Source organism: Anomalospiza imberbis, chromosome 3, assembly GCF_031753505.1.
Source record: "Anomalospiza imberbis isolate Cuckoo-Finch-1a 21T00152 chromosome 3, ASM3175350v1, whole genome shotgun sequence".
Lineage (NCBI taxonomy): Eukaryota > Metazoa > Chordata > Aves > Passeriformes > Viduidae > Anomalospiza > Anomalospiza imberbis.
In genome coordinates, this window is record NC_089683.1 from 96607725 (window position 1) to 96632508 (window position 24784).

The 24784-nt window shown below is 37.3% G+C and overlaps 1 protein-coding gene across 2 annotated transcripts in view; it reads right to left on the reverse strand.

Moving 5' to 3' along the window:
- The window catches only part of SRBD1 (S1 RNA binding domain 1), a 123496-nt gene that overhangs the window by 57603 nt on the left and 41109 nt on the right, over positions 1–24784 (reverse strand). For both annotated transcript variants that reach the window (XM_068185886.1, XM_068185887.1), the window contains one exon: positions 6032–6123. In XM_068185886.1, coding sequence (XP_068041987.1) covers positions 6032–6123 — 92 coding nt within the window. The remainder of the gene's footprint in view (positions 1–6031; positions 6124–24784) is intronic.

The window sequence follows — 24784 nt, forward strand, 5'->3', positions numbered from 1 at the left end:
TTTTAGTTTATTAATATTGCTATCATTAATATGTTCTATCTTTAACATCTTACTGCTGTTCACCACCCTTCTCTCTTCTAACCACTGCATGTTCATCACCACAGAGTGGTCCTCTGTTCTCCATCCTTCCAAAAGTATAATTATACTCATTTAAAATGCTACAGAACACAACAGATGAGAGATGAAATAGGATTTCATTTCATACTGCTCTAATTGCATGCCACCCAATTTAACATTGGGCTGACAAAATGTTTTGATGTATGAGAATTCAGTGCTTACTTTCCCATCTGAAAGCTTGTGAAACTTTCACCAATTCTCTCCAACTAGCTGTAGAAGAAAGCTCCCATTAAGACAGCAGTGTGAATGTTTTAACCGTAGGACTCAATAAAACAAAGTTTTTGAAAAATGACCTTCTCTCCTGAGTAGCCAAAGGGGAGCAGTGCTCTTTTGAGAAGACGAAGAAATTAGCTCAAGTAGACATCCAGGCACTATGTCCCACACATCTAATCATCAAATTGTTTTACTTTCCTTAAGATAAAGTCAAAAGAAATTACATTTTTTCCAATCTCTACCTTCTAGTTGCTGGCCAGTATGACAGCTCTGAACTCTATGTCTCTAACAGGACCCCAGGGAATGAAACCCTGTAGCATAACAGTCTGAAAGTCCTAACAAGCCCTCAAAGCCTACAAGGCTTTCTTTTGCAAGGAAAAGTGCAAGTGGTGTGCTGAACTTTGAGTGTACAATAATGCAATGTGTTCTGCCCTGTGGAGAGGAGACAAGCAGATGGGATTTGACAATGCTAAGGCAAGCTGTGCTGCGTGACCTTTGGCTCTCTCAGATTCTTCCTTATCCTCAGAAAACATCCCTTAGAAACAACACAGTTTCCATACTGGATCGTACCTGTGCATGCAGCATGACACGTGCTTGCCCTGTTAGTTTTCCAAATCTTGAAAAAGAATAGCTCTAGGGAATATTTTATCTGCCTTTGTTGCTTTCCTAACTGGGTGACACAACTATGTGGCTTTGACAAAGCCCTAGTCCTTCATGCCCAAGAGGAAAATGCACATTTCTTAGAGCTGTTACATTAGGCAAGCCCAGGTATGCTGCTCTTCTTTCAGTATTTGAACACAGAATTTCAAATTAAAAATCAAGTGTGTATGACTGCATAACGTATGAAAATAAAATAGAGAGGCTTAATATGAGATCTCTTCTAACAAGTGGTTACACAAACATGGTAACCCATGAAACAGCCTCTTTCTGAAACCTTTCTGAGGTTTCAGAAAAACCAGCCCCTTTCTCCCCCTTTTATTTTACTTTTTAAGTAGTGAAAGAAAGAAAGAAAAAAATGCTTATTTGTTAGAGGAGTCATCTCAAAAGGAAAGGTAATTCATCAATTTAATGAAATTAAGACATTTCTCATTTATATAATTGAGTGTGTATTGAAACCAGAGTAAAATCCCAGTATGACTCCTGCTTCATAGCAATTCCCTACCATCAGTCCACTGCTTCACTAGAATGAATCAGTTTCCCCTGATTCTTAGTTATTAAGCAACATTCATTCCATCATGGTATCCAAAAGGTAGACAGGCAACAGAAAAAAATAATTCTTTGTGAGCACAAGCCAAACAATTGGTACATCCTTTATCTTCCTTATACTATGGACAACAAAACCTCCAGTAGCTGGCCATACCTTAAAAAGCTCCCAGGCATCCAGAAAATAGATAAATTTCACATTTCTGTGTGACAATCCTTCAACACGAGTTATATGTGCTTACACTTTCTATATACTTTACCTGTTCCTCCACAGTCTTCCCCATTTGTGTGGCCAAACTTGCTCAAGCCAACAAGCATTTGCACAAGGGGGTGTAGAAGTGGAGAAACACTGAGAAGAAAAAAGAAAGCCTGGAAGAGTGTACATGTTGACATCTGTACTGACAGCCTTCATTTCTTATCCCATAAAATTTATTTTTATTAGGAATACAGGCTCTGCACAACAAAATAAAACTTTAGGCAAAACTATATGGAACAGAATGGAAGTAAAGCAATGACATCAACCTTTGGAAAAATCACTGAATTCCAGGATTCACAGGCCCAGTGACAGCAACCAAACACAGGCTGGCACGGACTGTCACTGAGCTCGTCTGTCTGAGGGAGGAATGCCTGTCACTACTGAGTTTTACATTTTTCCTCTACAAAGAACAACACACCAAAACAATTGTCTCATGTGCTCTGGCAATGAAAGGTAACTCATGGCAAGTGAATTACTGTTAAAGTTTCAAGGCAAAGTACCATGCCCAGTAAACTGTTACTTAAAACTGCTTCTAAGGGAAACTAGCAAGCAGGCTTTGAATTGAAAAAGGCACAAATAAATCTCAATCAGAGAGACCCAGAGCAATCCAGGAGATTTCACAGGCAAGTTCAAGTACATAACTCCTACTTGAAGCTGTCATGAATAAAAACTAACCAAAGGCTAAACATGAAGTGGTGTACTGATGCTAGGTATAATTAAATAATTAAATTTTTTTAAAGAGAAGCAAAAATCCCAACAAATGAATGGAACAACCAAAAAATACGAATTTGACAGCTTTATGGAAACTCCACTAAATGAAATATTTTAACTGCTGCTTCAAGAGGGTGGCCAGAGGACACATGCCAGGGCAGAAATAGAACTGCAGTCATCCACCCAGTCTCACAGCTCCCTCATTACCAATACCTCATTGCAGCCTCAGAGCTGGCAGCCACAGAGCCTTGCTAGAGCACATATTAATAAACTTCACAAAGGTGATCAACATTTCCAGCTTGCAAAATACTCTTTTCGTTGTCTCCATACTTCCCTACAAAACTTCCCACCCCAAATCTCAAGTGTGTCCTTGGGCACAGCTTTTGAGAAGAAGAAGTCAAGGAAGCCTTGCACTCCCTTCTCTGCCAGACTGCAATCCTATTGCAGGTTCATCCAAAACCCTCAGCTCCAGTGGCTCGCTCTCTAGACAGAACCTTCCTAATCTGCTGCAGCTGAACTTCCTCAGCCTATCAAGTAGGAAATCCTTTTATTGCTCTGGCTATAAGCCTCTTATCTCCTAATTCTGTGAGGCTGAGAAATAGCTGTTCTGCTCATTAATCCTACAATGACTGTCAGAAGGGGATATATACCTTCTCACTCTACTCAAACACAAGTAACTAGGTTTCATCAAGCCCTTTACTAACTACTTAGCTGAGTCCCACTCCGCAAGATTTTATAGGAACTGCAGTAGCAGTACAGAAGCTTCTGCACTTTCAGGAAATATTCAGAACACTTCTAAAGCTGGAAAGACCTTATTTAATTCCCTGTACTCTAGATGACAGAAAATTGTTTTTAAAAAAGCTTTTTTTTTTTTTTTAAGCAAGTGCAATTTTGGCTAAAAGTGCTGTATGGATGTTTATAAAGGCCTTCCTCTACTGTTTGTATATACACCATTGGTTTAAAAAGATCTTTCTCAATCATTTATTACAAACTCATGTCATCCATGACCTTCAAAGACAGCTCAAAGGGAAAAAAAACCAAAACAGTTGAAACCTTGGATTAACTAATACCTTTAATTAGCACCCTCCAAGAAATGTTGCTGGCTTTCCCCCTATATAGGGCACTTAGTCAAGGAGAAACTATGAAGTTAATTTTTCCATCAGGACTGATATCTTCTATTTTTTTTTTTATAAAGCAAAAACTGACTACAAACAATTGCTAACCACTGCAAATATTACAGATATGAGAAAGTTCTCATAGAACAAGTATTATTTAATATTTTACTTTTATGTACCCAATGGACAAACATAGGCCTATCTGTGTCATTCTAAAAACCTTCCATAAAGTTTTTTTGAGAAAAATGTTAAAGTGGCAAATAGCATTAAGATCACAGATATCTCACGTCAGCTGTACCTTTTATTTTAACTATAAATGTCACACTTCATCATGCAGCTGTCAGCTTCCTTTAATGTACTAACTGCTATCATGTAAGCACAGAATCTGACATGATGTAAGACAACAATTAAAATAAAAAGTAAGTCAGCTTTGACACAACGTCACTTTTCTGTATGCGGCAAATTAAAGGAAAATTGAAACTATACAAGTAAGCTAGTCAAGAAAAAAGGCTGAAAAAGCCTCAAACATCAGTTAATGTTTCCCTCTAACGTTATGTCCCATTTTTACATTCAACTTCGAGAAAACATCCATAGCTTTAGCACAGCTAATTACAAACTGACACCAAAAGATGTCAGGAAGAAAGCCTAAAACTTCTAGAATACCTTGAAGGTTCTAGCTGTTAGTTTCATAACACCCAACATCCATGGAACTAGGCAATTATTTTTCAATTTCTATCCTACCCTTTTTCAATTTCTATCCACTATGTGGTACTGCTGTGGCATGTTAAAATTGCTGATGCTTTTAAAACCAGATGCAAGAGCACTTAAATTAAGGCTGAAGAAAATCCTAGTAATAATGGAGAGATTATGAGCTCTAAGTAATTAATATTTGAATTGATCATGTATTCAAAATTTTAATTTAATTCACTACATTTGATGCACAACACTAAATAAAAGTGTCTGGAATGTTGAAAAATTAGTTTTGGAGAAAATGAGAAACATGTAAACCTGGAAAAGCATAATGCTAATAATTAGATTTCCTCCTTTTCAGTGTTTTTTGTTCATTTACCTCAACTTTAAACCTACATTTAACACATCAGCACCATAAAAAACTGTGGCCCAAGGGAAAGCTAGTGCTATCTGTCACAAATACAGAAATGTCACATGCCTAATATTTGTTCTGGCCATACTATGACACATTTAAAACCTCTGTGGCCAAGGGAAGAAATAGTTACAACGGAGTCTGTTCGCAGGCAGGGAAAAGGGAGTCAAGCAAAAAGAAGCTAGAGACCTCTCCTGCAAATGGAAGGGCTGATACAGACATTCCAACAACATTCCTGTAAAAACCTTCACTTGAAACATCAAGTTAACACTCTCCCCTTTGTGGAAATAAGAGGAAAGGGAAACATGGGGAATTCTATAAAGTTCTACCCCTGAACACCATGTCAGAATTCTTTTCTGCTGATCTATACCCTTCAAAGGATTTCCAGGCCAGTAACCTGCTAGAAAAACATTAAATTTAAGAATTATAATTTTGACTGGAAAAGTCCTATATGAATGCTGCTGCATTTTCCAATATGCTAGATTTGATTGAGTATGACAGCAAACTGCAGAAAAACTAAGAACAAAAATCCCTATAGGTAGATAAAAAAAAATACAATAAGACACACGATTAGAAATACGTAAGTGAAGTAATACAAAAATAAGTTCAAACCTGCCCTTACAGCTGCCTCCGAATAAAACAAATCCATGAGTAGAATTTGGACATGGATGGAGCTGCTAGGAATTTGATCTTTAAAGACTATTCTTTAACCAAACACTTAAAATTATAAAGTGGCAACACTTGCACATTTCCAATTGTTCTGTTAGAGCTCAGTAATGTTTATACTGAAGTAGATAACTTTTTAAAAACAAAACCTAAACAGTATTTCTTGAAAACTGTATTCAGCTACATGAAGACTCCAGTGATCACAACAAATGCACACCTTTAAATTATCTACTGCAGTTACACATTTTTCCAGCCCTTGAATGGTTTCATTATTGCTAGAGATATTTATGTACACACAGAGGAGAAGAGGGAAGGTCGAGCCCCTGTGAGCATGGACATGTGCAACTGTGAAAGTTCATGCAATTCATTGGTTCCATTCATCGCTATAAATTCTCCTATACCAGCCTGCTGAAGGAATACATCCACAAGGATCTTTACATTACAGACGTTAGCAGAAGGTGGTGTCATTCACTTGCATGCCTAGGACTTAAATGTGAAATGACAGAATAATTAAGGTTTAGAAACAAAATACCCAAAACTTTTTTCTACTTTTGGCTATTATTTTATTTAAGAATATAAACAAAACAGGCTGAGAATTAAGACTCGAGCTCCATGTTGAAATGTGATAAAATTAAATACTCTTCATACCTGCACTTCTTAGGTTAGGGTCTAGGTCTGGCATTTCCTTGGATGCCTCTGGACTGACACTGTAGATTGACGCTCCCGCTTCACTGACAATGCTGAAAAATAAAACGGCAAATATGCAAAACAGAACACAGCTGAAAAGCACAAGTGAAAGACTTTGCAAGTGACTTAAGTGAATGTTTAGATTTTTTTTAAAGCCTCAGGTTTTGCACAAACCAAATGCTTACAAAAGTAAGTCAGTAAAAAGGAAAATATTTCCATTTAAGCAAAAACACCCCTCCCTGACCTGCAACATTCTTTCTTTATCAATTCTGGCCTTTTTATAAATACACTCTGTGCATGATCTCAGTCCCTGTCTCAATCTTTACAAGAGGAAAGAAAATTAATCCAAGAAACAAATTTTACTAGAAGTAAATAGGCAAACCAGCTTCCATAAACACAACTAAACCTACCTGACAATTTCATTAAAAACACCTACATTCTAAAGTCTAACGTATTACTTGAATCCCAGCCATGAGCACGCACACACATTGCCTCAAGACAGCTGCCCTAAAACACTCCAAAAGCCCCAACTTGATACAGACTGAGCCACAGAGCTGCAGTTCCCTTCTCAGCAGCATTCAATACCGTCTTCTCCCAGCTCTCACTGTCATCCCCAAAGAAAAACAGATTGCTTGTGTTCAGGAACTTAAACTTCAGTTCATTTATCTACCATACACCTCAAACTCATTCAGTAATGATGATAAACTCAGCAATTCAAATCAAACACATAATTAAAAACCCTTCAAGTGCTCTAGTTCCACTCAAGAGAAAACTGCAATCAAGTATTCACAGTCTAAGCTTATTTTCAGCTGTGAAATTCTGGCACCACTGAATCAACATTATATTTCTTCAAATAACTTCAACAAAACTGGAATTTCAGGTTGATAATTATAGCATCATACAGCTACTGCTCTAGAGATTAGTACTATCAATTTCAGAACTATTTTTACTTTTACTATTCCACTTTTAAAATAACCTAATCTTTGCCATAAGGAGAGAAACCACAGTCTTTAAGAAGCAGACCTTTCAGCAAAAAACCATAACTTTGCTTTATATTGTTTTAAAATTGACTATAAATTTTCCTTTTAGGAACATTTATTAGGTCAAATTTTTATATAAAGAAATTGATACCTAGAAACCACTCCCTTTAGAAAAAGCTGGAGAACAGCTCAGAGGTTAAATATATTCCCATTCAACGTTCCAATCACAGTAACAGTAAATAGTGTAAAATACAAATACAAAATGTAAGAATTTCTTACTGTTTTTTTTTACAGATTCCCCTCTTCCCCAGTCAAAACTGGAATTTGGTGGAGTGCTGTACATACAAGTCAGATTTTAAAGTTACCCAAAACTCTAAAGAACAGTACTACACACAGACTGGATCTTTCAATAAATACAGAGAATAAAATACTGTTATCTTTAAAATGAATGTAACTCCAGACCCATTCAAACGGAGGAAAACCATCCTCAGACCAGGTGAATAGGGTAAGTGAAAATGAAACTATTTCATGATCTTTCCAAAAGATTCAGTATTATGAGCACTCCTTCTCTATACATGACATTCATAAAACATTCCTATCACAGCACTCAGAAGTAAGATCGTATCACAAAAACTTAACTGCTGAACATAAAGATGTTGACAGAAGACTCATAAAACCGATTTCTCTGATGAACAAGTAATTTAAAGAACAATGCAGCAGAACGTACTTCTTAACCTGTTCACACCTTATAAAGGCAGCATCTGGCAAGCGTTCCGTTTCTGGATATTGCTTCCAAAAAACCACACGTGAGCACACACTTCTAACAGCTTTTCACTAATCTCTCTTCAATCTTCGTATTCCAACAGATCCCAAACATTAGCCCACATGCAATTTTTAAATTTAATACACTGATAATACAGTGTAATAATTTTAGATTAAAAAAAAAAAATCAGTGTTTTGCAGTCATTTTTACAATGCTCTACTATAAACTGTACTACTCAACACAAGCCTATTGCTTGATCCTCTCCCGGTATTTTCTGCTGTGAAAAAACTGATGTGACCCTGATGGGAATTTTAACACACTCGATATTTTACTGTTTCTCATTAATACTACACTGATGATTTGCAGAAGCAGAAGGATTGCACCAACACTGCCATTCTATGGTAATATGTGACTTGTGCTGGATTTTAAGGTAGGCAATACAAAAATCTCCTTGCTAAAATCTCCTAGATAAAATTAAAACTCAGGATAGGAGATAGAAACATTTGAAAAAAGCACATTTCCTTTCCTCAAGGGCAAAAACATTTACACACTGGGGTGAGAAGGGGGGAAGCCAAGTAAAAAACTATCTCAAGAAAGAGAACAAGGTATAAAAAGCACCTTCAGAAGCAGCATACACTGGATACTTGAGATCCACTCTGAGATTGTTTAGTATACACATGTAGTTATTCTGTGAAGTATTTGGTGCAGCAGACATGGAAAAGGGGAGCAAAAATTTCTACTCACATAGAACCTCACACTGCTCTGCCCAAGACAGCAAAACCCAGACCTTAAATAAATCTTTTACCCGGATTAAATGCATAAGGCCACACACTCCCAATAAACCATCCTCTGGTTCATTCAACAACTGTCAACAAAACTTTTACAGAACTATTAGTGGCTATCACATGGTTTGATACGGCTACAGGGAGGTGGTTACTAATGTGACAATGGCACACAGAATGCTAAAACATTTAACTTGGTCAAAATACTAAGCTTTAGGGATTGTCAGCAGATGTTCTGGCTTTTACTTTTTGACTAGACAGGAGACAGTCACTTTGGTTCGCTGACATTTTGTATGTTTTCCACATTCTCATCATTCTCTTGAAAAGGGGGATGGCTTTATAGACAATTTAAGCTAATTTAACACTGTTAAATGCTTTACATCATGTCTTTCAAATAATGTATATATATTTTATGTCAGGGCATATTAAGAAAACCAAACATGCTCAAATGAGTAGGAAACAGAAATTTACTCCAAACTACTGTGGTCCACACTGTTCTTCAATCTCCTCTTCCCATTTCTATAATGGATAGAATTCCCAAAAGAGTCAAAAAAACCCCAACTTCATAAGAACTGGTGAAATTGTATTAAAATCTTGTGCATCTTCAGAATTCGTTTCTATTTTGACTTTTTAAGTCACTTAGCAGACAAAAGCAAAAGAACTGGTCCCATAATGAGACCCTCATTACTGTGCATTCCTTGGGAGGAAAGATTCTGACCAAATCTCTAAATATTTGAAACAGCTTTAGTGAAAAATTATTTTGCTTTTCAAAGTCAATATGTAGTAGGTAAATAAGCACATAGTTATGATATGATACAATAAGCTTTTAGGACACGAATGAACAAGTTCCATAAACTTCTCTTTGAATTAACAAAAAAGCAGGTAAAGGATCTGGAACTATGCCTCCATACTGTGCTCCCACATCAGCCATCCCATGGATAAGGGATTTTTCCTCAGCATCTATATCCGATTTTTAAAAATTAAAAGTGCCCAAATCACAAAGCCACTACACAATATTGCAGTGTATTCTTTTCAATTGTACAAACTGGCTTGTTGCATATGAACTAAGTTTTCTGTACTGCACCCATCTCATTCACAGTTGTTAAGACACATGTTAAGTAGCTAAAGCAACATTAAATGTATTCCACCAGCACCACCTGGTGGGCCCTCAGCTTTATGCTAGAGACCATGCCACCTATACTCTAAATACTTTAAGGAGCCTTTTAACATTTACTAAAGCAAGCTGTTTTTTTACTCAGCTTAATTAAGCATTGCCTATTTGATATGAAAAGATTATTCAGATATTCCATATTCTAATTTTTACATGAAAAAAGAGTCTTTCTTGTAAAAGGTGAAAAAAAAATTACACTTACAATTTACTCTTTTTTAAATTCAAGGTTATTACATACCTACAAAATGCATAAAGATTGCAAGTAATCAGCTAGTTAACAACAGTGGTTTAACTAAATTACAATTTTTAAAACTTTCAGGTTTCTTAGGTAGTAAGTTTTCACTGTAAATATTTTCAAAGCTATGTAAAACATCTAATGCATGTATAATAAAGAAAAGATGTATCAGGCTAGACATTTGTGGGTTTAAAGATGAATGCATCTTCCTGACATTTTCAAGATCCTTACCAACATTTCAGACTTCTATATTACATTGAGGTCATTTCCCTACAATCAAATGCAACACTGGATTAATAACCTACAAAGAAACAAAAGGTAACTTTATTCAACTTTACATAACTTGCTGTTCCTAAAACTTCCAAATTCCTGATCTATAACTTCAATCCTTTAAAATAACGTTTTAAGAAACAACACCAGTACAAAGAAGAGTTGATTCTGGTGTTGATTACTTGGAAGACACTCAGAATCTGGTGTTGATTACTTGGAAGAAAATCCTGGTCACTTTAAAAGCTAAGGGTATGCCAACCTCAAAATGGGCCAAGATTTTTGTATTTGGCCATAAAATTATGATCTGCCAGAAAAAACTCCCTTCACAATCATGATTTAGTAATTGTGGCTGATTCCTCTAACTCAACTTTTTACATATTTACTGATAAATATATTGTTCATAAACTTGTGGCTACAAAGCCAGAGGCTCCCACAAAGTACAACAGTAAAAAAAAGTCAAAGGTTTATTCAGTGTTATTTACTAAAATAATTGGGGTATGAATCACATGGGACAGAAAAATAAAATTAAACAAAATGACAAAATATTCCCTAGAAAAGAGCACTGTATTTAGACACTCAGTTGGAATTTATCAAGCTTTAATTATGTTGACAGATGTTATGATTAAAACCAACTAGGAAGGGGCAAGGAAAACTTAATTAAGCATATACTTGAAAGAATATTGGGCTACTTCATGAATGACAAAACCATTGAGCCTTACTGGAAACACAGAAGTCACAAATAGTTCCTGAAGAGCCCAACACCCAAAAGGGTTGAGAGTTACACTATAGAAATAGGATGCCTGCATCTGTTGGTACATGTCTCCCTACACATCCATTTTTGCTGACTAATGAGAACCAGCTAGGGCAGGTTGAAAAAGCTCTTCACAGGAAACAGCAATAACCCCTCATTTGCATTTTGACTCATCTTGCTCTTCCTGCTCCTGTCAAGCAGGACATTGCACATGGCAGAAGGCAACTTGAGCAGTCCCTTCAGCTCCTCACCATGGCCAAAGGCAGAGCTACCTGCCCCTCCTGGCAACTCATGTTTGGGCACACGAGTGCTCCAGCACCTCTGCTGTGCACAGCACAAATCCTTCTGCTGTGGTGGTGACTGTGGCCAGCTGGAGCCTGCAGCACAGCACAGGCTGGGCTGTGATTTGTGCAGCCACACATGCTTCACCACAGGAACAACAGGACACCAGGACTGACAGCCCCTGGCCCTGACACAGCTTTGCCATCGCTTTTTTTCAAATGAGAAACATAAATCAGGGAAGTGCAAAATTTAAAGGTTTTCGTACATAATGAATAATGTATTCAAAGAATAAAAAGACCAGAGAGATTTTCAAAAGCCTGTTCATTCTGATGGATGAGATAGGATTCATAATCTGGTGTTTCCCCATCACCAATAAAGTAGTGATATTGCAAAGGAAGATGTTAGGATCATGAAAAAGGATTATAACTGGAAAGTAATAATTATGTAATAGAATCAAGGCAAAAAGCATCCAATTAATCTGTGTTTTTTAAGTAATATAAAGAATTAGCTTTAAATGTTAACAATATAGAGAACCCGGGTGATATTGTCATTGCAAAATATATTTAATATTAAAAACACTGTTAGATGAGAAAGGAATAGTCCTCAAATTTCCATTGCTTCACTCAAAACCTTTAGTTACTACACACCATAAAAGCATTGATTATATGACAGTCCATCTTTCAAAATCAGTCAAATTAGAAAAAAGCTGTTAGTCATCTTTAGCAAAAGTATTAAAAAAAAAGGCTCATAGTGACTCACAGTTGCTGCTATTCAATTAGATGCAGGAGGGACACCATAAGCCTTAAAGTACAGCTCCTGTCTCAGAGCTCCCAAACACACAAGAATTTAACCCCACAAAGAGTCTTCAGAGAGCACACCAAATGATAAGCAGTGAAACAGATTCCACAATTGTTCAGCTGCATTCTCTAAGTTTCCATAGAAAATATTAGATGAAATTCTGCTTACAACTAGCATTTGAAGTCAAAATAAAAAAAGTGTCAGTGTATCTAGCCATGTATGATTTTTTCTTTATCTCATGAAGTTTACTAGAAATTATGCCTTGCAAAGAAAAGGAATTTGCTCTTGACCACCTCAATATACTTTGCAAAGTAAAAACTATGACATTATTTCATACCAGGGACTCTGTTTTACAGCAGATTACAACACGGAATAGCATCACCTCTTTCAATTACAAACCCTACATTTGAAACAGCTTGCTGACCCTACAGCAGGGACAATAAATAAGCACCTCATCAAGCAGCTGCTGAAGTGACAGAAGTTCAAGGCAATCATCCTTTCTTAGGAATTATTTCTCTCCTGTTCAGCCACAAATGATATTTAGCATCAGTTAAGCTGATGGTTTTCCTCATAGAACCTGCTCTAGAGGAAAGAATTAGGCCTGTTTCAATCCATCTTTAGCAAGATATTCTAATCAGTGTTGGTATTGTTGCTTCAGATCATTAAAAATTACTTATCTTAAAGTAACACTTAGTCTTACAATGATACTGTGTTTCCCAATTTTTCTAGTGCACTTATGCAAAACTAAACTTCCCTACAGAATTGAAGTACAGTCTTTCAGATGAAGAAGAACATGCAAAATTTAATGGTTTGAAATACCAAATTATAGTCTTTCAAGAAGAGATAAAATGCAAGACTTCCTCAATGTCTGTTTACAAGAAAACTGTATGAACTCCCAAATCAAGAACTAGTTAACATACTAAACTAATAAAGCTAACTGTATAGGTCCAGTCTGGAATCCTTTATTCAGCTGTGTATGAACTATGCCCTCAGCACATCCTTGCAAAGGGAAGAATGATCAGATATCTGTCTTCATCTTGTCTGAAAACGATGACATTTTTCAGTAAGAAAAGGGTCCAAATGGCAGGTGTCAAAGAGCTTTAGCTTCACACGTGGTGCTAGGAGGCAGAAAAAACAACAGCAGCGTGTGGCCATGTCAGAGCTGCACAGAAGCTGCCGCACAAGTGCATATCTGAAAAGAGCAAACCTCAGAGCCTGTTAAATCAATCTAGTGCCAGATGCTGTTATCAGAACAAAACTGGTGCTGTGGATTCATCCCCAGAAGAAATACACGCCCCATGTCTGCAGTGAAAAGTGAAAGACCTAGGGTGGCATGTCTCAAGACTGAAGGTGACAGTCACCTGTGACTGCCCCCCCCACTTTCATTGACAGTTTCAGAAAACAACTGCTGTCATTGCTCATAAAGCAGCTGGAGTTGAAGCTCCTTTCTGCTCTTGCACAGAGCTTTAAAATCTGAACCTCAGGTCCAAAATCTACTTCCAAGTTAACCATCCAACTAAAAAGCAGTCAAGTAATTCATTTTTACTTAAAACAGCGTAGTACAGTAGGAACTTCAGAGAAAATTTAGCTACTGCTCGTCTCCTTGCTGCAGCAATGCCAAGGAAAAGAAATTGTGGCAATATGGATAATGTTGTAGAGTCAACGTTACCTTAATGCAAAAGGACAAGTTTAACTCAAAAGAAGCACATTTTATGTGATTACCATGCAACAGCAGCAATTCTAAACAGTATAAATGAAAAATGGTTGTATTCAAATATGTTCAAAAGTTACCTATCTATCATCAATCACCTTTAGAAGAAAGGCAAGTAAAAAAGGCTTTAGGACTGACATACAAAATGAAAACCTAGAGACCACTTCTAAAATATAATAGGCATGGAAATGGGTATGCTTTTTATAAATATACTTTGTAATTTCAAGACCAATCGTGCCAGTGCACAGCAGTGTTGCATAACTAAATTATCCCAGTGCATTGAGGGGAACAAACTGTACATACAGCATTAAAATTGTAGCCAAACATTGACATGATTTTACCCAACCTGTTTTCACCCAGGAGGGAAGCACAGGGAGACAAAGAAACACAACAATTTTGGCAGTCAGGCTTCAAAAAGAAGAGAAACACTAGGTGATGTTAAACACTCAAATTTCATACCATTATAGACAATGAAATGAAATCACCTAGAAGCACATTAGACACATGGCACAGTCCAAAAATATTATGATGCTCCCCAAAAAGCCTAAGAAAACTGTTCCCCACTGAAGGGCTCAATAAGCAGCCTTTTTTAGCCGCTGTACTTCACAGTTCTCAAGCACTTGGTGAAGATGACAAGCTTGACTCAACACCATGAAACACAACAGACCAAAGGAATCTGCAAGTTCCAGAGCAAAAGGCTGTCACCAACACTGTCCTGCCAGCAGCTTCTTCTCAGCTCAGCCAAGCAGAAACCCTTGCAGTGATAGCACATTGCAAAAGCTGGTGTTTAACCCAGTCCATTTCCAGCCATGCAAGATCTTACAAGAGGTAAGATCTATCCTGGCTGTTCTTAGAAACAGCAGAGGCAAAGGGTAGAACTCTGAAACCTGATAGTTCATGCTCATGTATAGTAACTCAAGTTGAAGCAATACCAAATATCAAGGTTGTGGAAACAAACAAGACTTAAAAAAAAAAATATGCCTGCCTATAAAGAAATACCTAGACCTTACTAGTACCACGTGTATTTGATACTGTCACTGACAATTTATAGAATAGGGGGGAAATGTCAGACTAAAGCCTATTTAATTTTTAAGCCAAAACATTTCCCTATTGCATGCACTGTCATACCCCCATCACCCTTCTGTGGGACACAGGACACTCAAGAAAACAAATGATCCGCCAAGAAGAGTCCATCAAGCTCCTGCGTGAATAAAGATCTCTCAATTAATTTATTTGTCAGTGAACTTCATAGAGCATTCAGATTTAACCAAATAACATAGCATTAAGAAGCATCACATGTGAATAGTCAGTTTGAAATTACCTAGAAAGGCTACAAGAACAAGGCATTCCAGGGCTATAATGGCTCTTGTGACTCATTTTTATTTGTTAGAACGAGCAACACAGATGCAGCAACTGCTGTGCCTAAAATGCAGACCATTTAATCCAGACCAAAGGCTGGAGCTTGGAGTCACATGAACTCTCAGGGAGACTTTGTCCCCAGAGTGGAGCATAACTGGACAAGACCACAGCATATGGAGGAAAATGCCTCTTGGAGAATGGCACCTCCAGCAACTGTCATTTTCTTTAATGCTCACTCTGGGCAATTGGGAGGCAGCCTGGCCAGTGCTGCTGTGCCACCTCCACAGCCCTGATTCATGCAAAATTCTGGCCTGTAGCTTTGGCCAGAGACAGGCTTTATTCTGTTTCCCCTCTGTGCTTTCCTACAATACCACTGATCTTAGTACTCAGTCTCTCCTTGCTAGCCCAACCCTCTCCTCAGCACAGGTCCAGGAGGGAAAGGTGGAGTCAATCATTCCCCTTCTACTAGGGCTGAGCAATGCAATGTAGAAAGACTTTGCATACAGGGAAGAAATCACAGATCCTCTGTTGCTGCTTCTCTCTGCTCCCTCCCCGTGCCTCTTAACAGTGAGGCTGTATCCAAAGACTTCATATTAAATATTTTTAACCTACAGACACTTCTTGGCACAGCTTACTGAACTCTGAAGTACCCAGGTTTTCCACATAGAGAAACTCAAAGTAAATTAAGAGTTCTGGAATCAGAATAAATGCTGGCAGGAAAAATTCTTTGAGGTATTAAATAAGAAAAAGTGTTCTTTCCACATCTTTCTAGTCATGTAGTGTCTTTTTAGTTTACTTTCATTTGGAATTCACCTTAAAAAATAAGCTGTCTGTTTTGGTTTACAGAAGATGCATTCACCTAATGAGTTTATTTATTCTCCAGCTCAACATACTCAAGACAAATGTTACATAAAGTAAAAGTGCTTCATGCAGACCCAGTCAAAATTATATGCTTCTACTTTTCAAAAATCACCTCTAAAAATTAAATCACGACAGAACACTGAAAATTTTTAAGTATTCATTTGCTGGGCATTTCCCAGGACAATACTGTTCCTTTGATATTTTCCTGTGATATAGTTTATAACTATTCAAAGCTGACAATTATCAGGAAGTGTTCCATTCTGCCCATCATGGAAAATATTTTTCTTCATTGGAAAAAAAGGTTGTAAAACGGAGGTACTAGTTTAGTGTTTCCAGCAAAATCTATTAATCCCTCTTAAAGAACCACAGCATTCAGTATAAAAAGGATTATAGCAATAGACAGGAAAAAAATCAAACAAGAAAGTTAAGAAAAAGAGTAGGTTACTCATTCTTCAGAAAAAAAGTAACATTTTTCATGTGAAATTAAAACAACCCAAAAAAAATCAGTTGAAGCTTACTTTACCTTAACAAGCACTTTTAATAGCTCAGTTACTTTTCTCAGACAGATTTAAAGGCAGGAAGATGTACTCAAATGTCTCTAGAGCAACATAAGTAGATTGAGTGCCGTGTTATTAAATTACCCATTGTTCTCTTTTTAGGCCTCTATGGTTCGTCCATGACTTCTCTGGTCTCTTCATTAACAAAGTTTTAAATATTATTATTTTACTTCTCTCATATGTAACTGTTGAGCATCTACAGTAAGAGATCTGAATAAAATATTTCCAAATGAAAGTGAACTAAACATTAGGTATACTGTATTTTTATTCTTTAGCCATTTACAACAGTGGATACCCTCTCATTCATTTTGTTTTACAAACAGAAGTATGCATCAACCTCTGTGAAAAAATCCCACAAATAAAAGTAAATCCCTATAAACTTGAAATACAATAATGAATTGCATGTTTTTACAGACAACAAACTCCTTTCATAAGATTGTAACCAAAAGGTGGGGGGGGGAAATGACAAAAATAGGTATCTGGAATTAGTGAACTAAAAGTTCAGTTAGGCAGTGCTATATTTGTTTTCCCCCTTCTCTTAAAAGTGAATAATTTGTTCCCTTAAGTTGTGACAGATCCACACAGGAGACTTTCCATGAGTAATATCACTAGAACTGGCATAAACATATGCTGAAAGACCACCTCATTTAAAAGACATTTTTCATTTAGTTACAAACACTTTAAAAAATTTTCTGAACAGAAATGTCTCATGCTTCATTTCTAACCAATTACTTTTAGACTTGAAAAGAAAATCCCAACTATAGTATTTTTATTAGGTATCCAAATATGTAAGTACAAGATAAGATGGCTTTCTAATTTTCAAGAGATCCTTACAGCTATTAAATCACAAAAATGCATCTTATGTCCTACTTTTTACACCACAATTTTCCAAATGATTCTCCAGTCATAGATATACTACATAGTACTTAATCAACTACAATTCTAACAAAAGAATTCCTTACAATAGTGTGAAGGTGCATTAACACATCTATACATCTAATTACCTGTGTGCCCAACAACACATATTTTGCAGAAGAACATCTTGGAACATGCTTTTTTTTTAACCTTATTACCCCTCTTCTTCATCCTCATCCTACTTTATAATGGGAAAGTCTCTTAGAAACATTTGAGAAGCTGTAGGTCAGTTACATGATTTTAAACAAAGGCACTAACAAAAGTGAAATGGGCAACTCATCCTTTCCAAATATAACTACGTTGTTTTCTCTCACAAATGCCAAAGTTTGCACCAGGAAGATCATGCTCAGTTCTTCCACCATGCCATGTGGGCAATGAGCATCTATCCTACATCTACTTCTCTGCATTACTCATTATTCTTATGCCTAGATCCTGCAAGACAAGCCACCATTGAAGAGTGAGGGTCTTGGAACGATTCTTTCAGCTTTTGGAAACTGCTGAATGTCTTAGAATCACAATGGTTGAATCACAGTCACAATCACCTGTGGTGATCAACTGGTACAACACCCTCACTCAAAGCAGGGAGAATCAAAGGAACTTGCTCAGGGCTGTGTCCAGTCAGGTTTCAAATATTTCCATGAGCAGAAACTCTAAAACCTACTACATATTAACAAGAACATTTGGATCCTCTGTAGCTAAGACCTGATGTTTTGATAGTATTAAGCTGAGGTTCCAAGTTTTTTTTAATGGCAGGTTAAAAATTTAGCACCAAATGTACATTTAAGAAAAGCACATACTTGCCCTGGAACAGTGGGGCATAAATTAATGGAGATTTTATGAGTCAAAACTCTGTTTTCAAAAACAGTGCTGCACTGAGAACTCACTAAGTAATCCCAGCTACCTCAAATGCTGTAAGCAAAAAGAAAACATGAAATTGTTTGAAAATTAAATTAATGGAAATATGTGCCCTGCTGATTCCAGCAGGAACAGAGCAGGCCCACTTAATTCCCACTGTCTGATGTTAAACTGTTAAGACTGTTCTCGCAGCTGATAATTAACAGCTGTTACTTTAAAGAAAATTAACAACAAAACCAACAAAACAATTTGGAGATCAGGGCAATGGAAGAGACAGCACAATATTAAAACAATCATTGTCCAGATGAGAACCAGAGGTTATCTGAGAGAGACTCCATGGCAGCACAGCAGTGCAGAGCCTGGAGGGCTCTGGCTGATGCAGACAGCTCCTACAGGGGGTTATGGAGAACATATGCCAGGGTGGGATACGCAGCACCCTTTAATAGGGCAGAGCATCTCCTGCCCCCGGGTGCCTGCTCAGCTCTACTGGCTACTGCAGGAGGTGGCAGAGCCAAGCCTTGTCCTCAGCCTGCCCCTGGAAGCCAGGCCAGCAGTGCTGGGCTGTCAGCGTGCCCAGAGCCCTGAGCAGAGCGGCGCAAGGCTCGTGTTCGCACACCAGCAGCCGCACGCGCAGCATCACAGCCCAGATCTGCGTGGGACCAGCCAGCTGGGGATCAGGCTGGCAGCACCTCCTGCATCCACTGCAGACATGGGCTAACAGGCTTCTTCTTCACCAAAAGAACAAGGCACAAACATTAAATACTCCCCTTTGCCCCCACAAGGAAGGATAGGATTCCCAGTCTAAGTACAAACAAAACATCAGCTAAATTCAGATTCATATTGCATTAAGGAACTGCTGGTGTAGATTTTAATATTCAGGCTCAAATTTCCACTGTCCTTTTTTATAATATAAATTTGCATAAAGGAGAATTTAATCCTGAACTGCCATGTAATTATTTCTAAACTATATATTTGAAATTGTTTTATAAAATTAGCCACAGATGGGTATGTTCAGAATTCTGTCAAGATGTTGAAATACTTTCTTAAAAATATATAAATAATGCTTTAAGATTACTAATACCACAAACTGGCATGTCCTGGATTTGAGTTTAATCAAACCCTGAGAACTAGAACAAACATTTCACAAGCTCCAAGTCTTGACTGCCTCTGAAGTTCATAAAAGCTCACAACAACACCATCACCACATGCAAGATATGATTTATGCAATTTAATTATATTAAGTGTAGCATACTAAAGAAGAAACCCCAAACTTGTATTCTGTCATTAAATCCAATGGAAACTAACCTACAAAAACTTTATAAATAAGGAACAGACATGAACTCAAACCATACATACGCAATTAAAATTCTGACTAGAGCTGTCAGTAAGACTTCAACCTGCACTGAATGCTAGAACTGGTATTTCAGATGACCCAAAGACAACTTACATAAAGAAAGCATCTCACTCGAAGTCCACTGTACGAATTATAAATTTTATCTAATCACAACTTAATATAAACCACAGACTAGCTTTGCTTCATAATGCCTCATATTTACAGTTGAACCAAAAATAATTAATTTTGCATTTTATGCATCACGTACTAAATAAAGTATAATGACACAAATCAGCATTTCATCTCTATCTTTACTTTATAAAAACCTGGAAGAAATTTCCTACAGACCATAGAACTGAATAGAATCTGCTTTGAATTAGGTGCCACCACTTTTTTTTTCTCATGTAGCACCAGAACAACCCCAGGCTTAAAATCTTGTCTCAATCAGAAAACATTATTCCTGTTAGTGTAAGAAGTCTAGTAACCTACAACCTACTGTAACTGCTTCACCAAAGAGAAGCCAGTAGGAGGAAAAATAATTTCCTCTAGCTTGATCTGCTAATAATGAGCTCAGAATTTCCAGTGAGTGAGCAGTCTTCTCCAGAAAGGCCATGAGATCATCAACCAGCTCCCCCAAGGAGAAAGCTACAACCAAGGCAGCACCAAGTACCTGTGGACACTCAGGTACAAGCAGCAAGATGATGGCAGAGCCATTTCTCTGCAGGAGCAGGGTTTAACAAGAGGAACAGTCAATAGGAGAGCCTTAAGCATTCCTTTAAAAGGAGTTAAACATTCCTTGAAAAGTCTTTTTACTGTTCTTGTTAGCTAGAAAAATGGGGTATATTAAAAAGATACCATATCATGATATCAAAATTATTTAATTTTAAAATATTCAAATTGACAATGTCTCTTTTTTTTTACTCTTACAGCAGAAAATTAGAGTTAACATTTCCTTTTGCAGAGACATAATCACTGAGAAGTAACACAGGAATATCCAGTTTGATTTACTTAAAAATGACAAACTTCTGGAAAATAACTTTAATTAAAAAGAAAAAAAGTAACTTGGAGCTGTAATCTTACACTATGAGGAAAAATAGACCAGGAACAAGCAATAAATGCATCACTGATTTTTCTGAAAGCCCACTTACAAAGTATGTTTACAGTACGACATCATAATGGTGACAAGAGACTCACCCATGGAGGATGCATGTTTCCCTGAAAGATTTACATCAAATTCAAATGTCAAAATGTATTCTATCTAAATGTTAGTTCTAGTTCAACACAATACAAGAACTGAACAGGCAGTAGGCATGTTGCCTTGGCTGCCAAAGAAGTTTTAGAAAATATAAATTTAATTTGGCTTGAGAGAGAAGTTTTATGTGAAAAGCCAATTTATTATAAGCAGTAACTATAACTGCATATAGACAGACATCATTGCCCCCACCTCCAGGCTTTTTATTTAGGAACATACACAGACAACTGAGCTGTTTGAATAATATTTGCTGCTACATTAAAAAAAAATTAATTAGAAACTGATATTAGTTGCAATTGCAAATAGGATTAAAGCAGAAATGTTATTTCTACATGAGCAACAAATTCTCTTTCAGGAGCATTAGGTATTATAAGGAAAGGAAAATATCTAAACATACAGAACTACGAGATGGATGTGATTATATGTTATTACAACAGTGTATGGAGTCACCCAAACAACACCAATCTGCCCCCAAAACTGAAAAGGAAGAAGAAAACCAGCATCACCGTCTCCTCTCTGCCCTCTCCCCTGCACTTGCTCATTGTTGCTGCAGGAGGGGTGGGTTCTGAAGAAGATGCTTCATACAGCTTGTGCACTTTAATGTCTCCGTTCAGGAGCAGTTTCTCGCCTCCGTATCACTCACCATGACAAACGGATCATTTGTCCCTCTCTCCACTTACTCATCATTGACAAAACTGCTGGGATTCAGTTATAGAAAGGAATTATCCTCAATAGGCACCTTCAGTTACAGCCACATGACACTGCAGTCATCTAAGTCTAATCCCTTTTCAAGCTGAAATAACCTACTCAAAGTCCCTTTGAGACACACAGCATGTCTATATTCTCTGCCTCTCATGCTCTGAAAAAAGCAGAAGTGTGCTAAGTATCTCCTGTTGCTGTGGCTTCTTTCATGGAGCTCTTAAGACTGCCAAGCACTTTGTTGATAAGAAAAGTTAAATGAGTCCAGGCAAGCATAACGCCCAGTTTCAGCGTCACACAAAATTCCTCTAAGGGAAAGTGCAACATGGGCAGCACTCACTCCTGCACTGCCAAGAGCCTCTAAGAGCCAACAGTCTGAAATCAGAAAGAGAAATTGCAATTTCAGGTAACTGCAGAGGGGAAGAGCTCTTGCTTTACTGACAGGCACATTGCATTTGCTTCTCAGTCCTGGAAGATTCTAGGCTATCAGACACCTAGAGGTCATAAATATTCAAAATTCAAATCTTCCTAAAATCCAATGCATTTTGTCTTTTTTGGGGTTTAAATTAAAGATTGGACCAGTTGCTCTCCTAGTACTGAGGGGAACTTGTTAGCAGTAGTACAGGAGGTGATTTCCTGAGGTTTACTACTAAAAAAAAAAACCTGAAAATATTTTTGGAGGCGATTTCTATCTAAACTTAGGATCTGCCCACAAACTTTTATTTTTACCAGATCTCAACAGTATTGATACTTCAAAGAATAAATAAACTTTTCCCCACTAATAAGAGCATTTATGACATAGGATGAAAAATTTCATCCCTCTGACAGCTAGAAGACACTGAAATGAAGATATCTAATATTTGGCAGCTGAATGCAATCTAAGTGTCTATTCTAAGCTTCTGATATCAGCATCAAAGATAATAGCACAGTAGGTTTAAATAAATAAGTAAATCCATATATCACATCTCACAACAATAAAGGATGCCCAGTAACAGCTGAAATGCAGAACAGCAAATGTGGTTTTACAAATGAATAGGTATGAAGTTTGGCAGAATCTCAGCTTAAGTAAAAACATATTACTGGCAAACTCACACAAATGGAAAAATGCTTACTTCTCCATTAGGTTCTTACAGAATGTCTACTTGAAGACAAAACACTATCCAAATACACAACCAGCTCTGACTGTGCAATAACACTCAGTACATAACAAATCATCTTGTATTTATATAATTTTAATCTGGATGCTCTCACTGTTAATCACACCGTATTTGCATGCTTCCATTTAAATTAACTCCTGACAGGATTTCACAAATAACTCCTGTTGGAGCTTCTTCACATAATAAGGAGCCTAAATGAAGTTTCTCAATCTTTACTAGTGAAAATTTGCCAATTGTCAATTACCAATAGCTATTTCATGACACAGTCACTTAAAACACATAAACGTGTTCCTGTTGTCTCTTATGTATAAGAAGGATAACAGAGTAATATCCCAAATGCCACAAGCATAATTTATTTTAGAAAGGCTATATATTGACACAAAACAAATTAACATTTTAATGATTCTAATTTACATTCACTTCCAGTATCAAAGATTTTGTTGTCAGCATGACAATAGCATACTAGTGTGGAGCAATTCTATTTCATCTAGGCAATGGGTGAAGACCAGCAGCATAAAATGCACACATGGTAACAAGAACCACACCCCAGTTTTCCATAATTAAATGCCCATACTTAACGTTCTGCAAATACAAATGAGAAGGCGGATTTCATCTATTTAAAATACTTTGTACTTTCTGTTATTTTCAGGTCCAAACCAAATGGGTTTCAACCTGGTTGAATGTGGTTTCAACCTGGTTTTCAATGTGGTTCACAGGCTAGTTCCAAGACATTTAAAATAGGACATGAAAGAGCACAACCCACTGCAAGCAGGCTTACAGTCTCTGGAGTTATTTTTTACACTGCCATCAGTAAATTTCAATGATCTGCAAATCAAAAATACATCCAAAACCCATCATTATTCAGCTCAGTCACTTTCAATCTGTTCTAAGGGTAACATCCAAATTTGACTACATTCCATTTCCACTATGACAGAAACTAAGGCCAACCATACACATTACTTCAAAGAAAAAAAAGCCACCTGAAACTACAGAACCACATACGCTCATTTTGGAAGCTCTTAAAAAGCTGCAGCAGCAGCAGCTTACCTGAAAGCCTAAGCTTTTCTGTTTATTTGGTATCTGTATCAATACCAAGTTTGGAACTATTAAGTCTTGGATTATTAAAGCTTCACTCATTTTCTTCATGTGGGACTCCACACTAACAGATCAAATTTTAACCTTCCATGCCTTCTGATGAACAGACAGCATTTTCAAACACACTCTGGAGATATACGAAACAAGGGCATAGTGCTTACTCCAGTTTAAAAAAGAATTAATAAATACAGTATTGGAAATAAACTCCTATGTGCAGCTGTTAGAGGAGTCTTCTCCAATGCTCAGTCTGAGAAGCAATATTATGTCATTAAGTCAAATTTTTCAGCTCAAGTCCAAACCTCAATTTTAAGCTTGGATTGAACACCACCCATTCATGCTCACAAATGATCGGGGAACAAGAGTGGGAAATTTCTCTTGACATAACTTGCTGCACTGAACAGGCAAGGAACACATAGCTCACATGAGGTCACAGCTGCACGAAGTTCCCACAGGCTGTACTTCAGTGTCTCTGTCTAGAGGAAGCACCCTCAAGGTGCCATGCCCCTCATTCCCTGACTGCACTCATTCTTTCTGCACCACTTCAAGCTTCTTGCATTCCTTGAGCCATCCCTTGACCCTGACAGCCACTCAGATACCTCTTAACAAAAGGCTCCTTGCCTTCTCCTGCCAAGAAGGCACACAGTGCTGAGACCTGCACACAGCCTTTCATGGCGATTTTAAAGTTCCATCCTTTGGTATCTCTACTGATGGTGCAAACATGGTAAGAGCGTGTCAACAGCAGTGAAGAGTGGTTTGGTAACTCTTGAGAGAAAAAAGGATGTTGAATCAAATAAACACATCAATTACGGGAGAAGTGGGCATTTTATACTATCATCTTGGATTATGATCATTCTACTAAACAAGAGCCTTCTTTCTATGATAATAAAC